General features: G+C 39.1%; 1 protein-coding gene across 1 annotated transcript in view; it reads right to left on the reverse strand.

Moving 5' to 3' along the window:
• The window catches only part of ZSWIM5 (zinc finger SWIM-type containing 5), a 189,496-nt gene that overhangs the window by 29,687 nt on the left and 134,768 nt on the right, over positions 1 to 25,041 (reverse strand). The window contains exons 3-4 of the mRNA XM_081816856.1: positions 16,055 to 16,203; positions 14,676 to 14,826 (exon numbers count right to left, since the gene is read on the reverse strand). Coding sequence (XP_081672982.1) covers positions 14,676 to 14,826; positions 16,055 to 16,203 — 300 coding nt within the window. The remainder of the gene's footprint in view (positions 1 to 14,675; positions 14,827 to 16,054; positions 16,204 to 25,041) is intronic.

A 25,041-nucleotide genomic window follows, 5' to 3' on the forward strand; every position in this document is an offset into this window, starting at 1 on the left:
GGAATTGCTTTGCTTTTCTTTTTCAACATTCCTCTGGCTCTTCGGAGTCTTTTCTGGTTCCATACAAATTTTAGGATTCTTTGTTCCATTTCTTTGAAAAAAGTGGATGGTATTTTGATAGGGATTGCATTAAATGTGTAGATTGCTCTAGGTAGCATAGACATTTTCACAATATTTGTTCTTCCAATCCATGAGCATGAAATGTTTTTCCATTTCTTTTTTTTTTTTTAAGATTTTAATTATTTGTCAGAGAAAGCACAAGGATGGGGAGTGGCAGGCAGAGAGGGAGAAGCAGGCTCCCCACTAAGCAAGGAGCCCAATGTGGGACTCAATCCCAGGACCCTGGGATTATGACCTGAGCTGAAGGCAGACTCTTAACTGACAGAGCCACCCAGGCATCCCTGTTTTTCCATTTCTTTGTGTCTTCTTCAACTGCTTTCATAGGTGTTCTATAGTTTTCAGAGTACAGATCTTTTACCTCTTTGGTAAGGTTTATTCCTAGGTATCTTATGGGTTTTGGTGCAACTGTAAATGGGATCGATTCCTTGATTTCTCCTTCTGCTGCTTTATTATGCATGTACACAAATGCAACAGACTTCTGTGTGTTGATTTTATATCCTGCAACTTTGCTGAATTCCTGTATCAGTTCTAGCAATTTTTTGGTGGAGTCTTTCGAGTTTTCTACATAGAGTATCATGTCGTCTGCAAACAGTGAAAGTTTGACTTCTTCCTTGCTGATTTGGATGCCTTTTATTTCTTTTTGTTGTCTGATTGTTAAGGCTAGGATTTCCAGTACTATGTTGAACAATAGTGGTGAGTGTGGACATCTCTGTTGTGTTTCTGACATTAGGGGAAAAGCTCTCGGTTTTTCCCCATTGAGGATAGTATTAGTTGTGGGTCTTCCATATATGGCCTTTATGATATTGATGTACATTCTCTCTATCCCTACTTTCTTGAGTTTTTTTTTTTTTTTTTAATCAAGAAAGGATGCTGTATTTTGTCAAATGCTTTTTCTGCATCTGTTGAGAGGACCATATGGTTCTTATCCTTTCTTTGATTAATCTGGTGTATCACATTGATTGATTTGCAGGTGTTGAACCACCCCACAGCCCAGGAATAAATCCCATTTGATCGTGGTGAATAAATCTTTTAATGTACTGTTGGATTCGACTAGCTAGTGTTTTGTTGAGAATTTCTGCATCCATGTTCATCAAGGATATTGGTCTGTAATTCTCCCTTTTAGTGGGGTCTTTGTCTGGTTTTGGAATCAAGGTAATGCTGGCCTCATAGAATGAGTTTGGAAGTTTTCATTCTGTTTCTATTTTTGGAAACAGTTTCAGAAGAATAGGTATTAATTCTTCTTTAAATGTTTGGTAGAATTCCCCTGGGAAACCATCCAGCCCTGGACTCTTGTTTGTTGGGAGGTTTTTGATTACTGATTCAATTTCTTTGCTGGTTATGGGTCTGTTCAGATTTTTCTTTCTTCCTGTTTCAGTTTTGGTAGTTTATATGTTTCTAGGAATTTATCCATTTCTTCCAGATTGCCTAACTTGTTGGCATAAAATTGTTCATAATATTCTCTTTATAGTTGTTTGTATTTCTGCAGTGTTGGTTGTGATTTCTCCTCCTTTATTCATGATTTTATGTGGGTCCTTTTTCTTTTCTTTTTGATAAGTCTGGCTAGGGGTTTATCAATCTTGTTAATTCTTTCAAAGAACCAGCTCTTGTTGATCTGTTCTGGTTTTTTTTTTTTTTTTTAATTTTCTGTATCATTTAATTCTGTTCTCTTAATTATTTCCCTTTTTATGCTGGTTTTAGGCTTTATTTGCTGTTCTTTTTCCAGCTCCTGTAGGTGTAAGGTTAAATTGTGTATTTGGAGACTTTTCTTGCTTCTTGAGGAAAGCCTGTATTGCTATATACTTCCCTCTTGCTGCATCCCAAAGGTTTTGGACTGTCATGTTTTCATTTTCATTTGCTTCCATGTATTTTTAAATTTCTTTAATTTCCTGGTTAATCCATTCTTTAATAGGATATTCTTTAACCTCCATGTATTTTGTGGTCCTTCCAAATTTTTTCTTGTGATTGACTTCAAGTTTCACAGTGTTGTGGTCTGAAAATATGCATGGTGTGATCTCAATCTTTTTGTGCCAGTTGAGGCCTGATTTGTGACCTAGTATGTGATCTATTCTGGAGAATATTCCATGTGCATTTGAAAAGAATGTGCATTCTGCTGTGAGTGGGGTATTAAAGTCCCTACTATTATTTTTTTAAATGTCTTTTTCTTTTTTTTTTTTAAAGATTTTATTTATTTATTTGTCTGAAAGAGAGAGAGAGCACAAGCAGGGGGGAGAAGCAGGTAGAGGGAGAAGCAGGCTCCCTGCCGAGCAAGGAGCCTGATGCGGGACTCAATCCCAGGACCTTGGGATCATGACCTGAGCCAAAGGCAGACACTTTTAACTGGCTGGTATCCCAGGTATCCCAACTATTGTATTATTATCAATGAGTTTAAGTTTGTTACTAATTGATTTATACATTTAGCTCCCAAGTTGGGAGCATATGCTTCCAAGTTGGGGGCATAAATATTTAAAATTGTTAGATCTTCTTGTTGGATAGACCCCTTTATTATGATATAGTGCCCTTCTCCATCTCTTGTTACAGTCTTTGTTATAAAATCTAATTTGTCTGATATAAGGATGGCTACTTCAGATTTCTTTTGACGTCCATTAGCATAATAGATTGTTCTCCACCAACTCACTTTCAATTTAGAGGTGTCTTTGGGTCTAAAAAGAGTCTCTTGCTAACTGAACATAATAAAAAAAAAATGAAATGAGTCTCTTGTAAGCAGCATATCAATGGGTCTTGTTTTTTTTTTAATCTATTCTGATACCATATGTGTTTTGATTGGAGCATTTAGTCCATTTACATTGATAGTAATTATTGATAGATATGAATTTAGTGCCATTGTATTTCCTGTAAAGGCACTGTTCCTGTAGATTGTTCCTTTTTAGTTTTTTTGGCTTTTGGTCTCTCTTTCCTGCTCAAAGGGGAGCCTCTTTAATATTTCTTGTACAGCTTATTTAATGTTCATGAACTCCTTTAGTTTTTGCTTGTCTTGGAAACTCTTTCTCCTATTCTGAATGACAGCCTTGCTGGATAAAGTATTCTTGGCTGCATATTTTTCCCACTTAGCATGTCGAATATATCATGCCACTCTCGTCTGGCCTGTCAAGTTTATGTGGACAGGTCTGCTACCAGCCTTATGCATCTACCCTTGTAAGTTAAGGACCTTTTATCCCTAGCTGCTTTCAGAATTCTCTCTTTATCTGTGTATTTTGCAAGTTTCACTCTGATATGTCTTGGTGTTGACCTATTTTTGTTGATCTTGAGGGGAGTTCTCTGTGCCTCTTGGCCTTGAATGCCTGTTTCCTTTCCAGATTAGGACGTTCTCAGCTATAATTTATTCAAATAAACCTTCTGCTCCCTTTCCTGCTCTTTGTCTTCTGAGACTCCTATGATACCGATTATTGTGCTTTGTGGAAATCACTGAATTCCGTAAGTCTATATTTGTGCTCTAATAGTTTTCTTTCCCTCCTCTTTTCAGCTTATTTTCCATAATTTTGTCTTTTACATCTAGTAGGTTTTGCATCTCAGTTATAGCATTTTTTATTTTGGCCTGACTAGTTTTTAAGTCTTTTATCTCTGAAGCAAGTGTTTCTCTGGTGTTTTGTATGGTTCTTTCAAGCCCCAGCTAGTATTCTCATGACTGTTTTTCTAAATTCTTGTTCAGATACATTGCTTATATCTGTTTTGAGCAAATCCCTGGCTGCAATTTCTTCTTGATCTTTCCTTTGGGGAGAATTCCTCCATCTTGTCATTATGTCTAGGTGTCTGTATTTTGTGTGTTATGAAAGCTTGTTATGTTTCTTGCTCCTGAGAGTAATACTGTATTAAGAGTAAGAGTATTAAGGGGTCATACACTGTCTGGGGCCTGGCCCTTCAGGAAATGTTTCTGATGTATGCTGTGTGCACTCTGCTGTTGTGTTTTGTTTGCTCTTTCACAGAGGTCAGTCCTCTGCAGAGTTCCTCCTTGCTTGCAGTGGGGAGTGTCTGGACCTTTAATTAGGTGTGCTTTGATTTGTTTCTTAAGATAAGCCTGAAAAAGGGCGCCTGGGTGGCTCAGTTGGTTAAGCAACTGCCTTCAACTCAGGTCACGATCCCAGGGTCCTGGGATCGAGTCCCACATCGGGCTCCTGGCTCAGCAGGAAGCCTGCTTCTCCCTCTCCCACTCCCCCTGCTTGTGTTCCTGCTCTCGCTGTCTCTGTCTCTGTCAAATAAATAAATAAAATCTTTAAAAAAAAAAAAAAAAAGATAAGCCTGAAAAAAAAAAAAGCCTGATCCAAGAAAAGAGAAAAGGAAAAGGAACAAAAAAGCAAACAAAGAGACAAAAAGCTGTAAGCCTGATTCCAAAGAAAAAGAAAGAAAGAAGGAGGGGCGCCTGGGTGGCTCAGTCAGTTAAGTGTTGGGTTCTTGATTTCGGCTCAAGTCATGACCTCAGGGTCGTGAGATCAAGCCCAGTGTGGGCTCTGTGCTGTGCACGGAGCCTGCTTAGGATTCCCTCTCTCCCTCTCCCTCTGTCCTTCCTCCTTCTCCCTCTCTAAAAAAAAAAAAAAGAAAAAAGAAAAAGAAATGAAAAGAAAAAAAAAAAGAAGAAACCTGATCCAAAAGATGAGAAAAAGAAACAAACCAACCAACCAACAAATGAACAAAAAACCATAAGCCTGATTCCAAAAGGAAAAAAAAAAAAGCCTTGTCCTATACCAGAACTGAAGCTGTTGCTTTGGAGCACTCTACGATCAACAGACTTGGTACATGCACAGGGCCTGTGTTGGTCCCCTGGGGGAGAGGTCCACTGTGCTGCCTCACAGTCAGACCTGCCCTAGAAAGATGCCCCTGCCAGGCGCAGGGTGGAGGGGTTTGGTGTAAGGAACTCCAGCCTCCCCTGGGGGCTCTGTGTTTCTCTCTGAAGTCTGATAGAGCTGGTGAGAGAGGGCTGGAAGTAAGAGTGGAAGATGGCATCACCCCGCCTTCTTGTCCCCCAGGGAGCGGAACTTGAGGCCACCACAGTTCAGGAGGCCCTCACAGAAAAGCTAACAATCTCCCCTCCTGTGTCCCAGGCTTTTGTCAGATCCCAGCACCACAGTTCTCTTGTGTTTTATCTCTGGCTGGAGGCTGGGATTCAAAACTCCAGATCTTAAAGGACTTAGCAAGGTGCAGAGCACTCCCCTCCCTCGGAGGAGAGCCTCACAGGGCTGTGGCCAGCACTGTTCAGTCCCAGAAAAGCAGTCCCATGGCCGTGCAGGTGCCTGAAGTCTATGATGAAGCACCACCAAGATCTGATCTTAATCCTCAGATCAATTTCCTAGTTGTTCAAAATTATTTGATGTCGATCTAGCTATGTTCCAGGGACAAGGCAAGCCCAAGGTCCCCCTACCACCCCTCCATCTTAACTTCTCCAAGCAGATTAGATTTAAAAAACTTTTACAAGACCAACAGTAAGTGATATCACTGTGAAATTTCAGATTAAGGATGACAAAGAGAAAACATATGGTTCCACAGAGAAAAGACATGACATTCTCCTGAACCAGAATGGCCTGGTACTTTGCAATGACAAGTGGAAGCTGGAGGACCATGGAGAAATGTCTTCAAAATTCTAAGGGAAAAGGACAAGTTTTCCAACCTAGAATTATATACCTATCAAAGTATCAATCAAAAGTGAGGGTAAAATTCAGGAATGCAAAATTTATTAATTATGGAAAATTCATCTTCCATGTACCCTATCTGAGGAAGCTACTGGAAAATGTACTCCACCAAAGCAAGAAAGTAAATCCACAGACAGGAAGATGTTGCATTCAGAAAACAGGGGGTCCACATAGGAGAAAGAAAAAGAGAAGTCCTAGAATGATAGTGAAGAGCAGTATCTACATGACTACTCTGCAGTAGGTTTATAAAGCAAACAATCTAAACCAGGGATAGGAAAATAGATGGTTCTGGAAGAAATGTCTCTAACAAGCTAATAAAATTGATGATTATTTGATGTGATCAAATATATTATATGAAGATTTTAAATTACTGGTAGGCAATTTGGGGGTAAATTAATGATAACAACAGAAAAATCTGCAATCTCCCTAAAAGTCAAACAACAAACAAAAGTAATTATCAATTCCTGAAGGGGAAAAAAAGTTGTATAAGAAAGTACTACATGACTGTGCTACAAATATTTATTTAGTCATAATAATGTAAACATTTGGGGTGCCTGGGTGGCTCAGTCAGTTGAGCAACTGCCTTTGGCTCAGGTCATGATCCCAGGGTCCTGGGATGGAGCCCCAGTCGGGCTCCCTGCTCAGCAGGGGAGCCTGCTTCTCCCCCTCCCCCTGCTCATGCTCTCTCACTCACTTTCTCTCTTTCAAACAAATAAATTAATAAAATCTTTTAAAAAAATAATAATGTAAACATTTAATTTTGATCTAACCTCAAATCATAATACCATTATTTGAGAGAAGGAGGGAGAAGTTCATGGTATGCATGTATGTGTGTATGTATGTATTGGGAGCTGTAGACTCAATGAGAACGAGACCTCTCATGAGAACCCTTGTTCTTTTTTTTTTTTTTTAAAGATTTTATTTATTTATTTGAGACAGAGAGAATGAGAGAGAGAGAGCTCATGAGAGGGAGGAGGGTCAGAGGGAGAAGCAGACTCCCCGCCGAGCAGGGAGCCCGATGCGGGACTCGATCCCGGGACTCCAGGATCATGACCTGAGCCGAAGGCAGTCGCTTAACCAACTGAGCCACCCAGGCGCCCGAGAACCCTTGTTCTTTCAGCCATGGGAGGACGCGGTGAAAAGATGGCTACCTGTAAGCCTGGAAGTGGGCCCTCGCTTGACACCAAATCTACCGATCACTTGATCTTGGGACTTTCCAGCCTCCAGAACTGTGAGAAATTTCTTTTGCTTGTAAGTCACCTGGTCTATGGTATTCTTTTGTAGCACCCCAAACAGACTAAGACAGAAACTAGTATAAGAAATGGGGTGCTGCTATAACAAATACCTGAAAGTGTGAAAGCAGCTTTGGAACTGAGTAAAAGGTAGAGGCTGGAAGAATCTTGAATTGCATGCTAAAAAAGCCTATGCTGCTGTGACTAGACCTTTAAAGATGACTTTGGTGAGGTCCCAGAAAGAAAAGAGGGGACTTATAAAGTCTTAATCTCCTTAGTAATCCTGAACAGAGTGTTGGTAGAAATACGGAAGGTAAAGGCCATTCTGATGAGGTCTCAGATGGAAATGAGGAACATGTTAGTGGAAACTGTAGGAACGGTGATCCTTGTTACATAGTGGCAAAGCACTTGGCTAAACTGTGTTCATGCCCTAGCAGAAGGGAGAACTTTTGAGTAATGAAATTAGCTGAGGAAATATCTAAGTGAAGTATTGAAAGAGTAGCCTGGTTCCTCTTGGCTACTTATAGTAAAATGTGAGAAGAGAGAAATAATTTAAAGATGGGATTGTTAAAAAGGAAGCAGAACTTAAATATTTGCAACCTCCTCAGCCTGTCCATATTGAAAAGAATAAGAAGCCCTATCTGGGAAAGAATACTAATGGTTTGATCCTTAGAGAGGTAAATCCTCATCTTTCATTGTAGGAAGATAAAAGATAATATCTAGAATGTAAAAATCAAGAAAGAACAGTCATTCTGAAATATGAGGGCATATTAGAAAGGGCAGCCAAAAGATTTAAAATTGCTCTTTCTGAGAAGTGGGAATTGGCAATGTGAAGGAATGGGGCAAGGGAATACTGTTCTTTATTTTAAAGTTTGTAGAAGTATTTGACGTTTTAATCTGTATACATGTATTACTTCGTTTTAAAAGATGAATAAAAAAACAGGAGTTCTTTGGGCAGAGAGATGGAGGGAGGGTGTATCCCAAACAAGGGGAAGGATATAAGCTAAGGCAAAGATGCTCTCAGGAGTCATTTTAGTCCCTTTGGATATTTAGTCTATTGGATGTTTTCTCCTTCCATAGGGACTGTGAGCTCCTACCAATTACAAAGTCCTTTAGGAACACCAGGCAGCAGGAAATCCTTAATATGTAAGTGCACGAGGCAAAAAATTTGGAACAGTGTGGCATTAAGAAAGATGCATAAATATTCAGGTCATAAAAGAGTTACTTTCTCTACTTTTATTTTTTTTTTAAGATTTTATTTATTTATTTGACAGAGAGAGAGAGCACAAGCAGGGGGAGCAGGAGAGGGAGAAGCAGGCTCCCTGCTGAAGAGGGAGCCAGATGTGGGGCTTGAACCCAGGACCCCGGGATGTGGGGCTTGGTCCCAGGACCCCAGGATCATGACCCAAGCTAAAGGCAGACGCTTAACAAACTGAGCCACCCAGGCACCCCTCTCTACTTTTAGGATTTAAGAATCCTAAAGGCCTATATAAACGTAGTAAGAAAGAATTTTTTTCTTCACACTGTAGCTCCCCAATGGTATCTGTGTTACACAGTTTGCTGGTTCTTCTAAAATTAATGTAGGGAGGGATATGGCCCCCCACCTACCAAGGAACAAAAATGATGAAAACGTGATCATTTAGGATGAGAGGAGTGCAAAAAACAGAATTTTGAGGAAACATTTAAGTCATAAGCAGAGAAGAAGGAGGAATAAGCAAAAGAGAAAGAGAGATAAGAGAGAGAAAAAACCCAGGAGAAATCAGTGACACACAAGCCAATTAGCAATGTCTAATGTAGCAGAATGTCAATATTAGTAACACACATTTACTTTACAGTTTATAAAGTGTTTTTCATTTATACTGAAGTCAAAGATTTTCACATTTAACCTTCACAAGTAGAATAAGAACCCCCCAAAAGCCATTAAATTTAGCAACTACAGGGACTCTAATGACATTATGAATGGCAAAATCAATAAGATAGTAGGAATGGAAAACAGATCAAGTGAGTGGATAGAGGCTTAAGAAGTAAAGAAACAGGGGCGCCTGGGTGGCTCAGTTGTTAAGCGTCTGCCTCCAGCTCAGGTCATGATCCCAGAGTCCTGGGATCGAGCCCCGCATTGGGCTCCCTGCTCAGTAGGAAGCCTGCTTCTCCCTCTCCTGTTCCCTCTGCTTGTGTTCCTTCTCTCACTGTGTCTCTCTCTGTCAAATAAATTTTAAAAAATCTTAAAAAAAAAAAAAGTAAAGAAACAGGGTGCTAACTCAAGTCATCAAAGAGTTCCTATTTCTTAGGCATTTAGATATTAAAAAGGGGATCCCTAGAAAGTGAGTACATGCACCTTCACTGGAAAGTTAAAAATGAGTTTTCTGTCTTATTAAGTCCTAATAAATTTGTTTCAAAAACATTCAGAGACTATCACATCTCTAAGAAAGAGCCAAAGCAAAAAATTCTGCAGTTGCTTGCATATAATAGCATTCATGGTTCATGGGACTGTGTTACTAGTATCCAAAAACATATTTTCCAGCAACTTAAAAAAAGTGTCAAAAACTCTAACCAAAGGTTAGCTACTATGGAAATTAAAAAATCACATAATTGGGGCGCCTGGGTGGCTCAGTCGTTAAGCGTCTGCCTTCGGCTCAGGTCATGATCCCAGGGTCCTGGGATCGAGCCCCGCATCGGGCTCCCTGCTCTGCGGGAAGCCTGCTTCTCCCTCTCCCACTCCCTCTGCTTGTGTTCCCTCTCTCGCTGTGTCTCTCTGTCAAATAAATAAAATCTTTAAAAAAAAATCACATAATTATTATATAGTAAATATAATAGTAAAATAATAGCTACAATTTATTTCTTTTTATGGGCCAGGCATTATGTTTAACATTTTATATACATTATCTCATTCAGTCTTCCAACTCTGTGGGAAGTCTTGGGCTGGCTATAGAAGGTAGGAAACAGGGAACCAAGTAGGACTCTTAGATTTTCTTCTTGAGCCACTAGATACATCTTGGTGCTGATACAGAGATGGGGACAACAAGGGGAAAATCAGACTCTGGCAGGAAAATTAAGAGTTCAATGATGGTCTTATTAAATTTGAGATGTTTCTTAGAAGTGGTGGGTAGGTGGACACTGAGCCTAGAGCTCAGGAGAAAGGTCAGGGCTAGAGATATAAATTTGTGACTTACCTGTATCTAAATGGTATTTAAAACCATGGCACTTAGGGGCACCTGGGTGGCTCAGTCGGTTGGGTGTCTGATTCTTGATTTTGGCTCAGGTCATGATCTCATTGGTTGTGGGATCGAGCCCTTCACTGGCCTCTGCTCAGTGGGGAGTCTGCTTGAAGATTCTCTCCCTCTGCCCCTCCCCCCCACTCTCTCTCTCTCTCTCAAATAAATAAATAAATCTTAAAAAAAAAAACCACCCATGGGACTGAATATGATCACTTAGGTAGAGAATGTAGACAGGGCAGTGGGTACTACGGAGTACTCAATATTCAAAAGGATTGAAGAAAGGCAGAAGAGCCTGCAAAACAGACTGAGAGAAAGTAGCCAGGAATATAGGAAGAAAAAACAGAAAGATGGGGTTATAGAAGCCAAGAGAATAAGTTTCAAGAAGGGCATAGTCAATTTTATTGAAAATTACTAAGAGGTCAAATAAGATAACAACAGAGAAGTAACCGTTGTATTTAACAATACTGAAGTCACTGGTGATTTTGACAAGAACAACTTCAATAAAGTGGCAGAAACGAGCAATGGAAGCTCAATTATAGTGGGCTCAAGATAGAATGGAGGTGAGCAAAGGGGAAAGGATGACTACAGACAAGTTTTTCAAGAAATACTGCTTTGACTTCTGTACAGCAAAGGAAACAATCAACAAAACTAAAAGGCAACCTATAGAATGGGAGAAGATATTTGCAAATGACATATCTGATAAAGGATTAGTATCCAAAATATATAAAGAACTTATAAAACTCAACACCCAAAAACTGAATAATCCAATTAAAAAATGGGCAGAAGACATGAAGAGACATTTTCCAAAGCAGACATACAGAAGGCCAACAGATACATGAAAAGATGTCCCACATCACTCATCATCAGGGAAATGCAAATCAAAACTATAATGAGATATCACCTAACACCTGTTAGAATGGCTTAAATAAAAAACACAAGAAACAAGAGACGTTGGTGAGGATGCAGAGAAAGGAGAACCCTCTTACACTGTTGGTGGGAATGCAAACTGTTGTAGCCACTGTGGAAAACAATATGGAGGTTCCTCAAAAAGTTAAAAATAGAACTACCCTACGATCCAGCAATTGCACTACTAGGTATTTACCCAAAGAATACAAGAATACTAATTCCATGGGATACATGCACCCCGATGTTTACAGCAGCATTATCAACAATAGCCAATCTATGGAGAGAGCCCAAATGTCCATTGACTGATGAATGGATAAAGAAGATGTGGTATATATATACAACGGAATATTACTCAGCCACAAAAAAGAATAAAATCTTGCCATTTGCAATGACACGGATGGAGCTAGAGAGTTTAATGCTTAGTGAAATAAGTCAAGAAAGACAAATACCATATGAGTTCACTCAGATGTGGAATTTAAGAAACAAAACAAACAAGCAAGGGGAGAAAAAGAGAGAGAGGCAAACCAAGTAACAGACTTAACTACAGAGAACAAACTGATGGTTACTAGAATGGAGGTGGGTAGGGGGATGGGTTAAATAGGTGATGGGGATTAAGGAGTGCACTTGTGATGAGTGCCAGGTGCTATATGGAAGTGCTGAATCACTATATTATACATCTGAAACTAATATTACACTGTCTGTTAACCAACTGGAATTTAAATAAAAACCTAAAAAAAAAGAAATATTGCTTCGAAGGAAAGAACAGAAATGTGGTAATAATTGGAGGGGGATGGGAACATCAAAGGCACTTTTTTTGAGATTGAAGATATTAGAGCATTTTTGTATGCTGATCGAATTGGTCCAGTAGAGAGGGAGAAACTAATAATGCCAGAGAAAGGAGATAACTGCAGAAGCAAAATTCTTGAGAAAAGGAGATGGCACAGGACCCAGAGCAAATATGTAAGAATTGCCCTTTTATAGGAGCAGAGATACTTCACAGATTTTAACAGAATATAAAGCAAACCATATGTGTACAGATATGGGGAGATGAGAAAACTTCACGTCTGACTGCGTCTATCTTCTCTGGTTCAGGATCTGAAAGTAGTGAGTTCACTCCTCTAAATTCCTAGAATCCCTGCCTAGGCCCTCCCAAGTGAGCAGACCTTGTGAACAATAAGGAACCCTCAGAGTAGTAAGGGGAAGCATGCATGCACCATACTCTAGTGTCTCACCCAATAAGGCTTCTCTTAGTGCAATGGTTCTCAAATTGTGGTCTCTGGAACAGCAGTAACAGCATTCCTTAGAAATTTGTTAGAAATACAGATTATCAGGCCCTACTCCAACCTACTGAATTAGAAACTCTGGGGACAGGGCCCAGCAACCTGTTAAATAAGTTGGTAATTTTGAGAAGTTTGAGAACCACTGTCTTTGCAGAATCCTGAGGGTTTCTTAGAAGACTAAAACAGCAATTTCTTAGATACGAAAATGTCAGAAGCAAGAGCTTTTCATAATGAACCTAAGGATATGACAAATGCTTTAAAAGCACTGGGAGCCAGCTGTGTTAACTTCTTCTCACCTACCTTTGCCTCAAAGGCCAGGCCCAAGTCCACAGCACAATCCCACGAGTATGACAGAAATTACTCCATGAGATTCAGGCCTCAGATGAAACTGACTCACTAAAGAAGGCTGATTTTAAATTTAAAAACATACACTTTAGAGAAAAATAAGTACATAACAAGATAGAATTGAGGGAGATGTTGCAGAGGGATGCTTGATTTGGAGTCAAACATACTGCTGTTCCATGGGTAGAACCACCATGTGTGATCTTGAATAAAATACTTAACTCTTCTGAGCTCAGTTTTCTCATCTAAAAATATGAAGGTGCCAAAATCTTACCTTGGAAGGGAGTCCGTGACTGCAATCCCTTCTGAGTAAAGAGTCTAGTAGTAGTCCCCAAGTTGCCATGTATTGTATCATGTGACCCTGGTCACAAGAGGTTGGACCAGTAGCTTTAAACCAATAGTGCAACATTCAGAAAGTGTGACTGTGTCATGGCAGAGACAGTTTTCTATAATTTTATTCTGTATCTAGAAGTAACCAGAGCTATCTCTGTTTCTTTGCAGTAAACACAAAATTACCTCATAGGGTTGTTATGAGAATTAAGTGAAAAAAATGTCAGTATAATCTGTAACACAGCGACTGGCACATAACACCCAAAAATGTAGCTATTCATTACTAATGAGAGCTCCAAAGCCATTAGTGCCACAGGTGAGATCAAAAAGCCTCAGCACCCAAAACAAAACCCCCAAGTAAATGAGTATAGGTGCAGAGTCATGAAGCCTCACTCTGCAAGGCTTTTAGCTCTGAGGCTATGAAATATATGCTCCAGGAGCTTCAGCCCAGAAGAACTCACTGAACTCCTAACCTACGGCTTTCTCCTGTATTACTCTGTATGAGTGGAAAGTTTGTTGTTGCTTTCTGGCATGGAGGAAGTACGGAGGAGCTATATATTAGAACTTATAGAATATGTTACACAGAACTTTTCCAGTATAAGTAAAAGTGGGGCCATGATTGGATTTAGGGCATGGAAGATTCTGAAAACAGGGAGAGGAGTTGAGTATTAGCACAGCAAAACTGGCCTTGGAGTAGTGGAATGATACAGAGAAATGATGACCAAAGAAGATGGCCTTGATGAGGAGAATCTAGAACAGAGAGGCCATTCAGGAGGCCACAGGTCTAATTTAATCTAAAAGTTCCCAATGCCTTCAACCAGACCAGTGGTGATGGGAAATTAAAAAGTGTGAACGGACACTGAATTGCATTTTGAAGGTCAAGGCATCAAATGAAGTTGGTGACTGAATGTTGGGAATGAAAGAAAAATGAGTGCTTGACAGTCAGTTTTGTAGAATGAGGAATGGTGGTGCCACTGCCAGAGTTAGGGGAACCTTTTTTGCTTGAAGCCTGAATTCATTTTTGGATTTCTCAGGCTTGAGGTGATTAGGGGATTTTTCAGTGGAAATGGTTATAGGGCAGTGCAGATTAAGTGGAAAGAAGACGAGGCTGAGATCAACAGAGAGGTAAGCTCTGAAGCCATGACATTAAAAAAAAAAAAGTTCTCAGGGGTGTATAGAGGAAGAAGAATAGAAGTCCAAGGCTCAAGTCTTGGAAACCGCCCTATGTCTAAGAGGTGTGTCTAGTAGTAATATAAAAGAGCAAACCCAGGGAAAGCAAGAAAAGTAAGGTTGATAAGTATTTGGAGAGCCAGGCTAGTGCCAGGCAACAGAAACCAAGGGAAGACATTTTCCCTCAGCAAAGACTTCTATGTGGTAACATCTGGAACAGAATACTGATGTCAACAGCAAAGCACAATGCTGTGGAAGCAACACAAGTGAGTTCAGAATACTCTGGGTGGCCTGTGTAGAGCCTATATTTTCCACAGCTAGGCTAAAGTTCATTTAGCAAGACCCATGTAATGACTGATGGCAAGTGTTCACTAACACTGTCACACAGGGGGCAAACTGGTAGGACAGACATAGCACTTCTCTGAGATTATGGGGACTTACCTAACTCATCCCAGAGTTGCCTGCACTTATCTGTCATGCTTGTTCCCTGCTGCCTCCAGAGTGTGAGTCGTGGGTCAGCCATAAACTGCTCAGTTATCAGCGTCAGCATCCTGGCTCCATTGGAATCCCTCATCCGCAGCATCTCTCGAACCTGACACATAAGGAGGGGCCAGGGGTTGGTGACTGCACATCATAAAAAAGCAGGAGGAGAAGGAAGGGGAGGAGAAGATGAAGTATCTAAGCATAACACACCCAAAGAGCCAAAAAGAGGGCTTCTTGTTCTACAAGCAAGTTCTCTGCATATATCAAGAAAACCTGTTGTACACAATGAGATACAACTTCACATCCACTAGGATGGCTAGAATCAAAAAGTCAGATAACAACAAGTGTTGGTGAGGATACAGAGAAATCAGACCCCTGACACACTGTTGGTGGGAATGTAAAATGATGCAACCACTTTAGAAATCAGTATAGCAGCTCCTCAGATGATTAAATGTAGAATTATATGACCTATCAATTCCAATCCTAGAGAGAAATGAAAACACATGTCCACACAGAAACTTAGTTTCTATGAGAATGTTTATAAAAGCATTATTTATAATAGCCAAAAGGTGGATATAATCCAAATATCCACTAACAGAGAATGGATAAACAAAAGTGGTATACCCATACAGTGGAATATTATTCAATCATAAAAAGGAATTAAGTATGGATACATGTCACAACATGGATGATCCTTGAAAATATGTTAAGTGAAAGAAGCCAGTCACAAAAGACTATATACTATATTATTCCACTCTTAGGAAAGCCCAGAATAGGGAAATCTAGAGAGACAGAAAGTAGCTTAGTGGTTGCTTAGGGCTGGCGGAGGGGGAGTGAGGGATAGGGGAAGTGACAGGTAAAGGGTATGGGGTTTCTTTTTAGGGTGATGAAAATGTTCTAAAGTTGACTATGGTAACGGGTACACATATCTGTGAAAAATTAAAAACCACTGAATTGCAAACTTTAAATGGGTGAATCACCCGTCACTAAAGGTGTTAAGAAAAAAAGAAAGAAAACCTGCTGTGAGAGCCCAGAGTTCTAAAATACTACATCTCTTCAAGGCCTCATTTGGCAGCCTTGGGTTCAAAGCAGAGGGATGGTGGCTTCCTTACTAAAACCCCCAGCAAAGCTAACTTGTTTAGAGTGGAGCAGAAGGAAGAGGACTACCACGGTGAGGTAGTAGGGGGTCCCTGGTTGCCAACTGCTCTGGATCAGGTCTGCTCTGATCAGCCCTCCCATTAATTTTCAAGTATTCAGTACGGATAGGTCAAGTGAATGAAGCCAGAAGTGTTGTGAGCCCAGTTTACTTAAAGAAAAAAAATACTTTCATATCTTACCTTGGCAAACATTGAATTGAGTTGCTTCCCAGAGCCATAGTAACCACCCTGGGAGAGAAAGAGCTTCACTTGTTCTTTCACCTGTTCTTCATCCAAATGCCAACAGTTCTCATCATCAATGCTGGCCCCAGCTGTGGGGTCAGGGGCACCTATGAGGAATGGGAATGGTGAAATGAATCCCCTGAATTCATATGCCCCACATTTGGCAGGAGGGGTACGCTGTGAGTAGATTAAAAATTGGATGGCTTATTCTGCCTTATTCTGGGCTTTTGTCAACTGTGTGGTCCTAAATAAATGTAGGAGGGCTAATGCTAGTTTCATACTCACTTATGTCTCAGTCTTATCCCCTTCTAAGGTCCACAAATAACATTCTAGGGGGAAAAATCCCAGAAGGAAATGCACAAACACGAAAACAGTGATGTATTTTTTTTCCTAGGAGGGTGACATTTATTTTTTTTTTCCTTCTTTTTGCCTTCCTATGAAGTTCAAATAAACCTTAAAGTACAGGTTTAAAAACTCTGTTTTTAAAGTTCATTATGCAATTGTAGCTTCTGAGCGGAGTCAACACTTCTAAATCTCTAGAAACTTGTCCCTTAAAGGAAAGGCAGAGTTGCATACAAGGTGAAAAATTTCATAAATTTATACTCAAAATATCTTTCATATCTGGACTCACCGCACCACCTTCAAACAGTTTTGGTTATTTACACATCCCTCTCCCCTCATGCCCTGTCAGCTGCTTGCTCACAGGTGAATCACACACAGCACAGTGCTGGTAATGTGACAGGCACCTAGGGAATATTTATGGAATGAAAACTGAATCTTCTCTCACTTTCTCAAAGACAGAGTCCTGTGTTAGGTTTTTAGATACCTGCCTCCAAGTGATAAAAGGCTGTAAGTCAAATGCTCTACAGGTGTGGTCATGCAATAGATTATAAATTCATGTCATGTTTAATCAGTCAATCTACTTTTTCTCTTGTCTTCCTGTATCAAAGTCCTGTTTAAATGAAATCTAGGTCTACCCAGAAAAGCTATTCTTTTGCTAAGCTTTTTTAGTGCATCTTATTGTCCATGAAATCAAAAGGGTTCACACATTCAGTTATTCTACAAGTACTAATTAATACATGTGACTGTCTAGTTTATGGTTACTATATGCTACTTTTCTTCGAATGTATTATTCTAGACACAGCTTTTTTTTTTTTTTTAAGATTTTATTTATTTATTTGACAGAGAGACAGCGAGAGAGGGAATACAAGCTGCGGGAGTGGGAGAGGGAGGAGTAGGCTTCCAGCTGAGCAGGGAGCCCGATGCAGGGCTCGATCCCAGGACCCTGTGATCATGACCCGAGCCGAAGGCAGACGTTTAACGACTAAGCCACCCAGGTGCCCCTAGACACAGTTTTGTCTTCCCCACTCAGAAGTCTTCAGTGATGCACCATTTTTATTATAATAAGTCCAAATGCCTTAGCTTGGCATTCAAGGCTCTCCATGCTCAGGCCTTATCTTTCATTTCTAGCCTTGTCTACCCTATATTTATACTATGTTTCAGCTAGAAACTTAGTGTTCTCAGAAATCAACCACATTTCCTTATGACTTTACTTCTGCTTTTTCCTTTATTTCTCTCCCTCTCCTGCAACCCGTTCTTCGGCCAAACAAATGATACTTCTTATCATCAGTATTGCCTTAGCTCTAGAGTCAGGGCTGCAATGAGCAATGGAAACCATAAAATAAGCATACAGAAAAGCCAACACTGGCATGCTTCATGTACTGCTTAATTCACTTGGCAGGGGAGGCTCTTTTTACCCCCTCACTAAATTAGCCATATAACCCATTGCCACCTATCAAAAGTTATGTCCATTCTATGCTCAAATACATATAAAAGGAGTAATACTCTTAGCACTTTATTATTACTTTTCTTAAAGACCTGTTGCATTTTGTTCTACATCAGAATTGTGCATTTTTCATACATTCCCCAAATTGAAGTTTTTAAAGGGTAAGTGTTCAGTTTTGTACCTCACAGTGCCTTGCTCATTATAGCACTGAGTTAATATTTATAGAATAAACAAATGCATGTCTCACTGACCATCCAGATTTAAGCTCCAGTTGGGCAAATAATATATACTATACTTCTTCTGTATCCCTAAAGTGCAAAGCAGAACAAATATCCTCCTTATCCTTAAATATTTGTTAATAAGAGCTGTATTTTTAGTGCTTCCTACATGCCAAAGTCTAAGCACTTTTTTTTTATTCTTATGTTAATCCCCATACATTACATCATTAGTTTTAGATGTAGTGTTCCATGATTCATTGTTTGTGCATAACACCCAGTGCTCCATGCAGAATGTGCCCTCCTCAATACCCATCACCAGGCTAACCCATCCTCCCACCCCCCCAAGCACTCTTTATACATATCCTCACTAAAACATACTCTCCTTGAGGGCAACCCGTTTCGTTTGCTGGTTTATTTGCAACATATAGAACAGTACTTGGCACACAGTAGGTGCTCAATGATTATTTGGTAAGTAAATTCCAATGAACTCTTATAACTCTATAAGGTAGTATTATTATTTGAATTTTAAAAGGAAAAACTAAAGCTTATACAGGAAAGTAATATAACAGATGGAAAGTATATGAACCAGTATCTATATGCTGGTCTCTCTTCAAAGTCTGTTTTTCACTACAACACTAAACTTCAGCCTCTAGCCTCATAGGCCTGAGGATGGAGAGCCATAAGCTTGTTTCACACCATAAAGCTGGATGGTGTGTATGAAGATAGTCAAATCCTTTCTTCGCCTATTCCACTATATAGAATATAGGATTAGTCAGAATAAGGCATTTTCCCCTTAGTGAGGATGATAGAGTTCTCACCAGTACATTGATTCTCAAATGTTAATATACAGGGTAATCACCAAGGGTTTGTATTAAAAATGCAGATTATAGAGTCTCACCTCTAATGATTCTAGTTTTCAGTAGCTCTATAAAGACAGAACTGAGATAAAATGAGATATACTAGGCATAAACCAAGGACTGGGCCTTTGAGTACCTTGCTGCCAAGGATGGGGATGAGGGAAGAACAGAAATGGTGCTCCAAAAACAAGCAGAGATGATTTGAATACCAATTCTGACTCTTGCGTGGTTTAATTAGCATATGAAAAAGCAGGAACAGGACCCAATATCCCGAGGGTGATGGCCTTAATTAACTGGCTGGAAGTGTGGAGTGATAACTCCTTATAAAAGTTCAAAGGGGTATGGAGAAAACTGGAGAATCTTTTAGGCCCAGGTGGTGATAGTGGCAGCAGCTCTGGAAGAAATAAGGCACAGTTTATAAATACGCAGTGTACAGACTATAGAAAACTGCTGGGACAGGGCTCGGATAAGGCAAAGCCTCGAGAGTTACTAACAGTAAAATTTCAACTAGAACTTCAGAAGGATTTGTTTATTTGATATGAAAAAAAGGAAGGTAAACTATGTAAATGTTTGCTATCTACAATGAACCCAGGAGATGAGAAAGAGAGCTACCAAAATGGATGGTTGCAGCAAAAAAGGGAGTGAGTCAATATTTGAGGCATCCAGGTAACACTACTATAAGGAGTTGGTGTAACTGCTGAAGGAATTAAAGTCATCTAGGAGAGCATGAGTTGGCAAGAGGCCCCAAGGAGGATCTTCTAAGACATTTTCATTTACTCAACCAATATTAATTGAGAGCCTACTATGTGTCAGGACCTGTGCCAAATACTGGATGTATGGTGGTAAACAAAGCGGATATAGTTCTTACCCTTGTGGAGCTGATAGAGTAGTTGGGGAAAGGGACGTTAAACAAATAATTACACATGTACATATTTGTGTGGGAAGAAAGACAAAGTTTTCCCTGAGAAGGTGGCATTTCAGTGAACACCCAAGGAATGAATTAGGAGTTAGCCTAGCAAAGAGTGGAGAAAATACTGTGTGTATTTTTTGCTCAAAGAAGCACAAAGTCATAAATTATTGTGGTGATTGAGTATAGTCATAATAAGGGGGAGAGGATAGGAAGAGTATTTCAAGAAGAGGGAAAATCACATGAAAATGTAAGCAAAAGCCACATGATTCAAGGTTTTACAGGCCATATGAAATCTGGACTTTACCCATAACAAAATCTGTAGTTATAGAAAAGTTAGTCTGGATAGCTGTGTGCAGAATGGAATAAAAGGGAGCAATAGTGGAAAAGGTATCTAGGTGGGAGATTATGGTAGCTTGATTTAGGGTGATGGTAGTATCAATAGAGAGAAATGGAAAATGATGAAATATACTTTGGAGGTAAAATTAACAGGTCTTGCAATGAAATGTGTATGGATTATAAGTGAAAAGTATTAGGGATGACTATAAGATTTCTATCATGATCCAGTGGCTAAATGGTGGTGCTATTTATTGAGCAAGTTTGGGGAGGGAGGTAAATTCACATTTGGATATGTTGATCTGGGGATGTCTCTGTGATATGGAATAGTCAGTTGGATATAGGAGAAGTAATCTGTGAGTTATAGTACATAGATGACGCTTCAAGTCAAGGATGTAGCTGAGATTGCCTACAGAGATCAGAATAAGAAGAGGGGAAAAATTAAGATTAATCTGTAAGAAATGTCAAGATTAAAGGTCAGATAGTAGAGGAGGGTAGAGCATGTAGGAATGAATGAACAAGAACACAGATAATTTTTTTTTAAAGATTTTTATTAATTTATTTAACAGAGATAGAGAGCACAAGTAGGCAGAGCGGCAGACAGAGGGAGAGGGAGAAGCAGGCTCTCTGCCGAGCAGGGAGCCTATGCGGGGCTCGATCCCAGGACCCTGGGATCATGACCTGAGCTGAAGGCAGCCGCTTAACTGACTGAGCCACCCAGGCGCCCCGAACACAGATAATTTTAATTAGATAAACTAGGTCTGTAGTTCACAACCAGCCTCTCCAGCTGTCCACTAACTCCCAGGCAAAATCTTTTAAAAAAAATCCTTTGGTTAAAAAAAAAAAGATAAAAAATGTTTCTATATACGTTCATGTTAGTCTTTTCATAAAAAGAGGTATGACACTAATTACCCTCAGTAGTGGTAAAATGGACCCAGTCAGTGTAAATGACACTTTAATGTTATAGTGTGAAATTTTCCACAGGATTGTAAAAGAAATGGTAACAAGTGAAGATAAAATAGAAAGGATGTCTTTTATAAATAATTATGAAACAAACCATCATGTGGATTGAGGCTCCAAGTTAGCACTGAGGCTGTAACAATGAGCCCTGTCCTGAGGGAACTAGTAAGTCTATGGAATCAATTTTTCTTTCATTGTTAAACATCCTTTTTTAAATTATAAAAATAATACATGCTTATTATATAAAATACACTAAAGCATAAAGAAAATAAAATCCACCTATAATGTTACCAGTCATAGATTACTATTGTTAATATTATGGTGTATTGCCTTCCAGTCTCTATGTACACATGTACGTATATACACATACACACATTGCTTTTAAAATTAATATTTTAAAACTGAAATATAAATTATGAAGAGTATACAAATCTTGCATGTACAGCTTGATGAATTACCACATAGTAATTTTAACAGTGTAACTATCATCAAAGTCAAGAACCAGCATCCCATAAGCCCCTTCACAAACACTATCTCCTTTCCTCTTCCCCCAAATTAATCACTATCCTAACTTCTAACACCAGGGACTTGTTGTTTGAACTTTACATAAGTAGAATCATACAAGAGTTATTTCTTTTGTGTCTGGCTCCATTCACTCAACATCATGTTTGTAAGATTCACCCATATTTTGGGGTTTAGCAATAGTACTTAATTTATTTTCATTGATGTACAGTACTCCATTATATGAATGTATCTATTTATTTAGTCACTCTACTGTTGATAGACGTTTGGATTGTTTCTATTTAAGCTGTTGCAAATTATGCTCCTCATTTCCACTGAGTAGACATCTAAAAGAATTTCTGGGTCACAGGGTATGCATATGCTCAACTTTAGTTAGATGATGCTAAACAATTTTTCAAAGTGACTGCCACAATTTGTAGCTGCAATATATTAGTTCCCACATGCAATATATTAGTTCCAGTTGCTCAATATCCTCACCAATAGTCGCTACTGATAGTTTCAAAAATTTAGCCATTCCGGTGGGTATATAATGGTATCTCATTCTGGTTTTAATTTGCATTTACCTGATTACTACTTAAAGTACCTTTTAATATGTTTATTAACCATTTGAATATCCTTTCTGTCAAGTGCCTTTCTGTGTCTCTTGTCCATTTTACTATTTGTAGGGGTTATTTATTGTATTAGGATATAAACTCTTTGTCAGCTGTACATACTGTAAATACCTTCTCCCCTACTTGCCTTTTTAGTCTCTTAGGTGCCTTTTGATAAAAAGGAGCTTAAAATTTTAATGTAGTCTCATTTTCAAATTTTTTCCTACTTAAGAAAAATTTTTCCTACCTCAAGGACATGAAGATATTTTCTCATGTTATCTCATACACTTTAGTGTTTTACTTTTCACATTTATATCTGCAATCCATCTATTATTGATTTTTTCTGTATGGCATGAGATAGGAATGGAGTTTTGCTTTTCCCCAACCCCCTACATGAATATCTAATTGATCCAGCTCCATTTATTTATTCTTTTTCCACTGCTGAGCATTAAGTGGAATGCTTTCACTTTGGGAAACACATGCTTTTGTTCTAGAAAATTTTCTTATTATATTCAATTATTTCATTGACGAATTCCTTACCTCTGTTTTCTATTTCTGAAACCCCTATTATTCAAATTAAAATTCCTAGGACTTGTTCTCTTAATTTTTGACAAGTTTTTTTCTCCTATTTTTCATCTGTCTTTTTGTTCTACTCTACAGGAACTTTCCTTACCCTTATTTTCCATCACTTAGTTTTCAAAAGTTTTGCCATTATATTTGTAATTTCATTAGTTCTTCCTGTTGTGTGAATTTGTTTTTAGAGCATCCAGTTCTTATTTCATGGTTGTAATATTTTCTTTTAATCTAATGATAATGTTATTAATAATTTCTCAAGGTTTTCTTCTCTCTGGATAGTTCCTATTCCCCCCAAATTGCCTTTCTACATTTGTTAACTTTGGTCTATATCTTCCACAATATTCAACGTTGTTGACTATTCACTTCTTGAAACAACTCAGTTGTTCACTCAGTTCTATACTGACTTTGATAATTGCTAGCTATCTTTTTCTCATTTCTCATTCTACTTTGCTCATTCCTACAATGGCTGCCGTTTTCATCACTTGTATATGCATAGCTGTGTTCATTCAATAAACCCTTATTAATTTCCAGGTACCATGCTAGGTGACAGAGACTCAGAAATTAGTAAAACATGGTTCCTGACCCTACTTCTCAAATTATCTTACATTTCTCAAGGTATCCAATATCCCTTCATGGGTAAGCAGCAACTGAATCCCTGGACCAGGATGCTATACCAGAGGATTTCAGGATATATAGTTACCAAATCAAATCACAGAGCATGGAGCAGTGATAGATGTAGAAAAACAGTCTACCAAAGGGGACAAGACAAAATCTAGGTTTTACTTCCTAGGTTAAAACCACAGAAGAGAAAAAAAGGGGTTTCAAAGAAGTGAGGAGCACAGCAATGCCTGGATCCATTCTTGGGATTAAAAGCAGGCAGTTACCAGTTTTAGAAATCTTATTCCTGCTTTTTAAGTCTGTTTTGGTGAGGAAGAGGGTTTGGGAAAGGGGATAAGGAAGATGGCCTAAGTGTTTAAAGATTTAGCAGGAAAAAGAAACATGACTTCAAGTATCTCTATGCTAATAACTCGAAAATTCCAACTCTTGTCCTCAGTTCCAGATCCATATATCCAACTATCCATCAGAAATCTTTTCCTAAATGTTCTACAAGCACCTCCAACTTATATTGAATTCATCTTCCTCCTAAATTTATTCTTCCTCTTACGTTCCCTCAGTGATCAAATTCATCAGTACCATCCTAGCTAGACATTCTAGAATTCAGTTTTCTCCCATCTTTCTCTTCTTCCTTTTCTTTACTCCCCACATATCCTATACACCTGGATGTTGAATCCAGTCCATGTTACCTCTAAGATATCTCCATTCTCTATCCCCCTTTTTTCAGTATCATTGCTGATATCAACATTGATTACTAGAAATAGATTGGAAAGGCCTGTGGAATACTAGGGAAGCTGGGTATAGAAAGCTAATATTAGTATGGACTAAACACAGGTTCAGAAGTAGTTCCTGGGGAAGGTTGAGAATCACATCTCAAGTTCAATGTGGCAACTTAAGCCTAATTTCAGATAAATACATAATAGGATACTGATATGGGAGGTTCAAAGAAAGATAAAAATTGCTTTAGCACAGTGGTAAAGAGGGAAGGGGGCTGTTTTGGTGATAGCAGTGGTTCGAACAAGACAGGTATAATACATGTCCTTAACCAAGGTGGTCACTAAAAGAAAAGGCAAGAGAGCTTGGAAATTCTGAGAAAGAGCTAATTCTGAGAAATTCTGAGAAAGAGCTAATGGGAATAAAGCATGAGAATAGATCATAACCTAGCTATTGGGGTACAAAGCAGTACTTCTCTTTGGTGCTACAGACATTGGGATGAGGCAGAACTCAGGTCTCTAAGAGCTCTAGACTTAAGGAGGCCAGAGAAGTAGAACAGCTTTCTTATGTGGGATAAGAGATATGTGAAGCTACTCTTTTAAGAGTATCACTCAAGGGCGCCTGGGTGGCTCAGATGGTTAAGCGTCTGCCTTCGGCTCGGGTCATGATCTCAGGGTCCTGGGATCGAGTCCCGCATCGGGTTCCCTGCTCAGTGCAGAGCCTGCTTCTCCCTCTCCCTCTGCCACTCCCTCTGCTTGTGCTCTTCTGTCTATCTCTCTGTCAAATAAATAAATAAAATCTTTAAAAAAAAAAAAGAGTATCACTCAAATAGAGAGAGCTCAGGTATTATGTAAACACCACAAC

The sequence above is a fragment of the Leptonychotes weddellii genome, chromosome 4 (assembly GCF_054177405.1).
Source record: "Leptonychotes weddellii isolate Sample4059 chromosome 4, ASM5417740v2, whole genome shotgun sequence".
In the NCBI taxonomy this organism is placed as follows: Eukaryota; Metazoa; Chordata; class Mammalia; order Carnivora; family Phocidae; genus Leptonychotes; species Leptonychotes weddellii.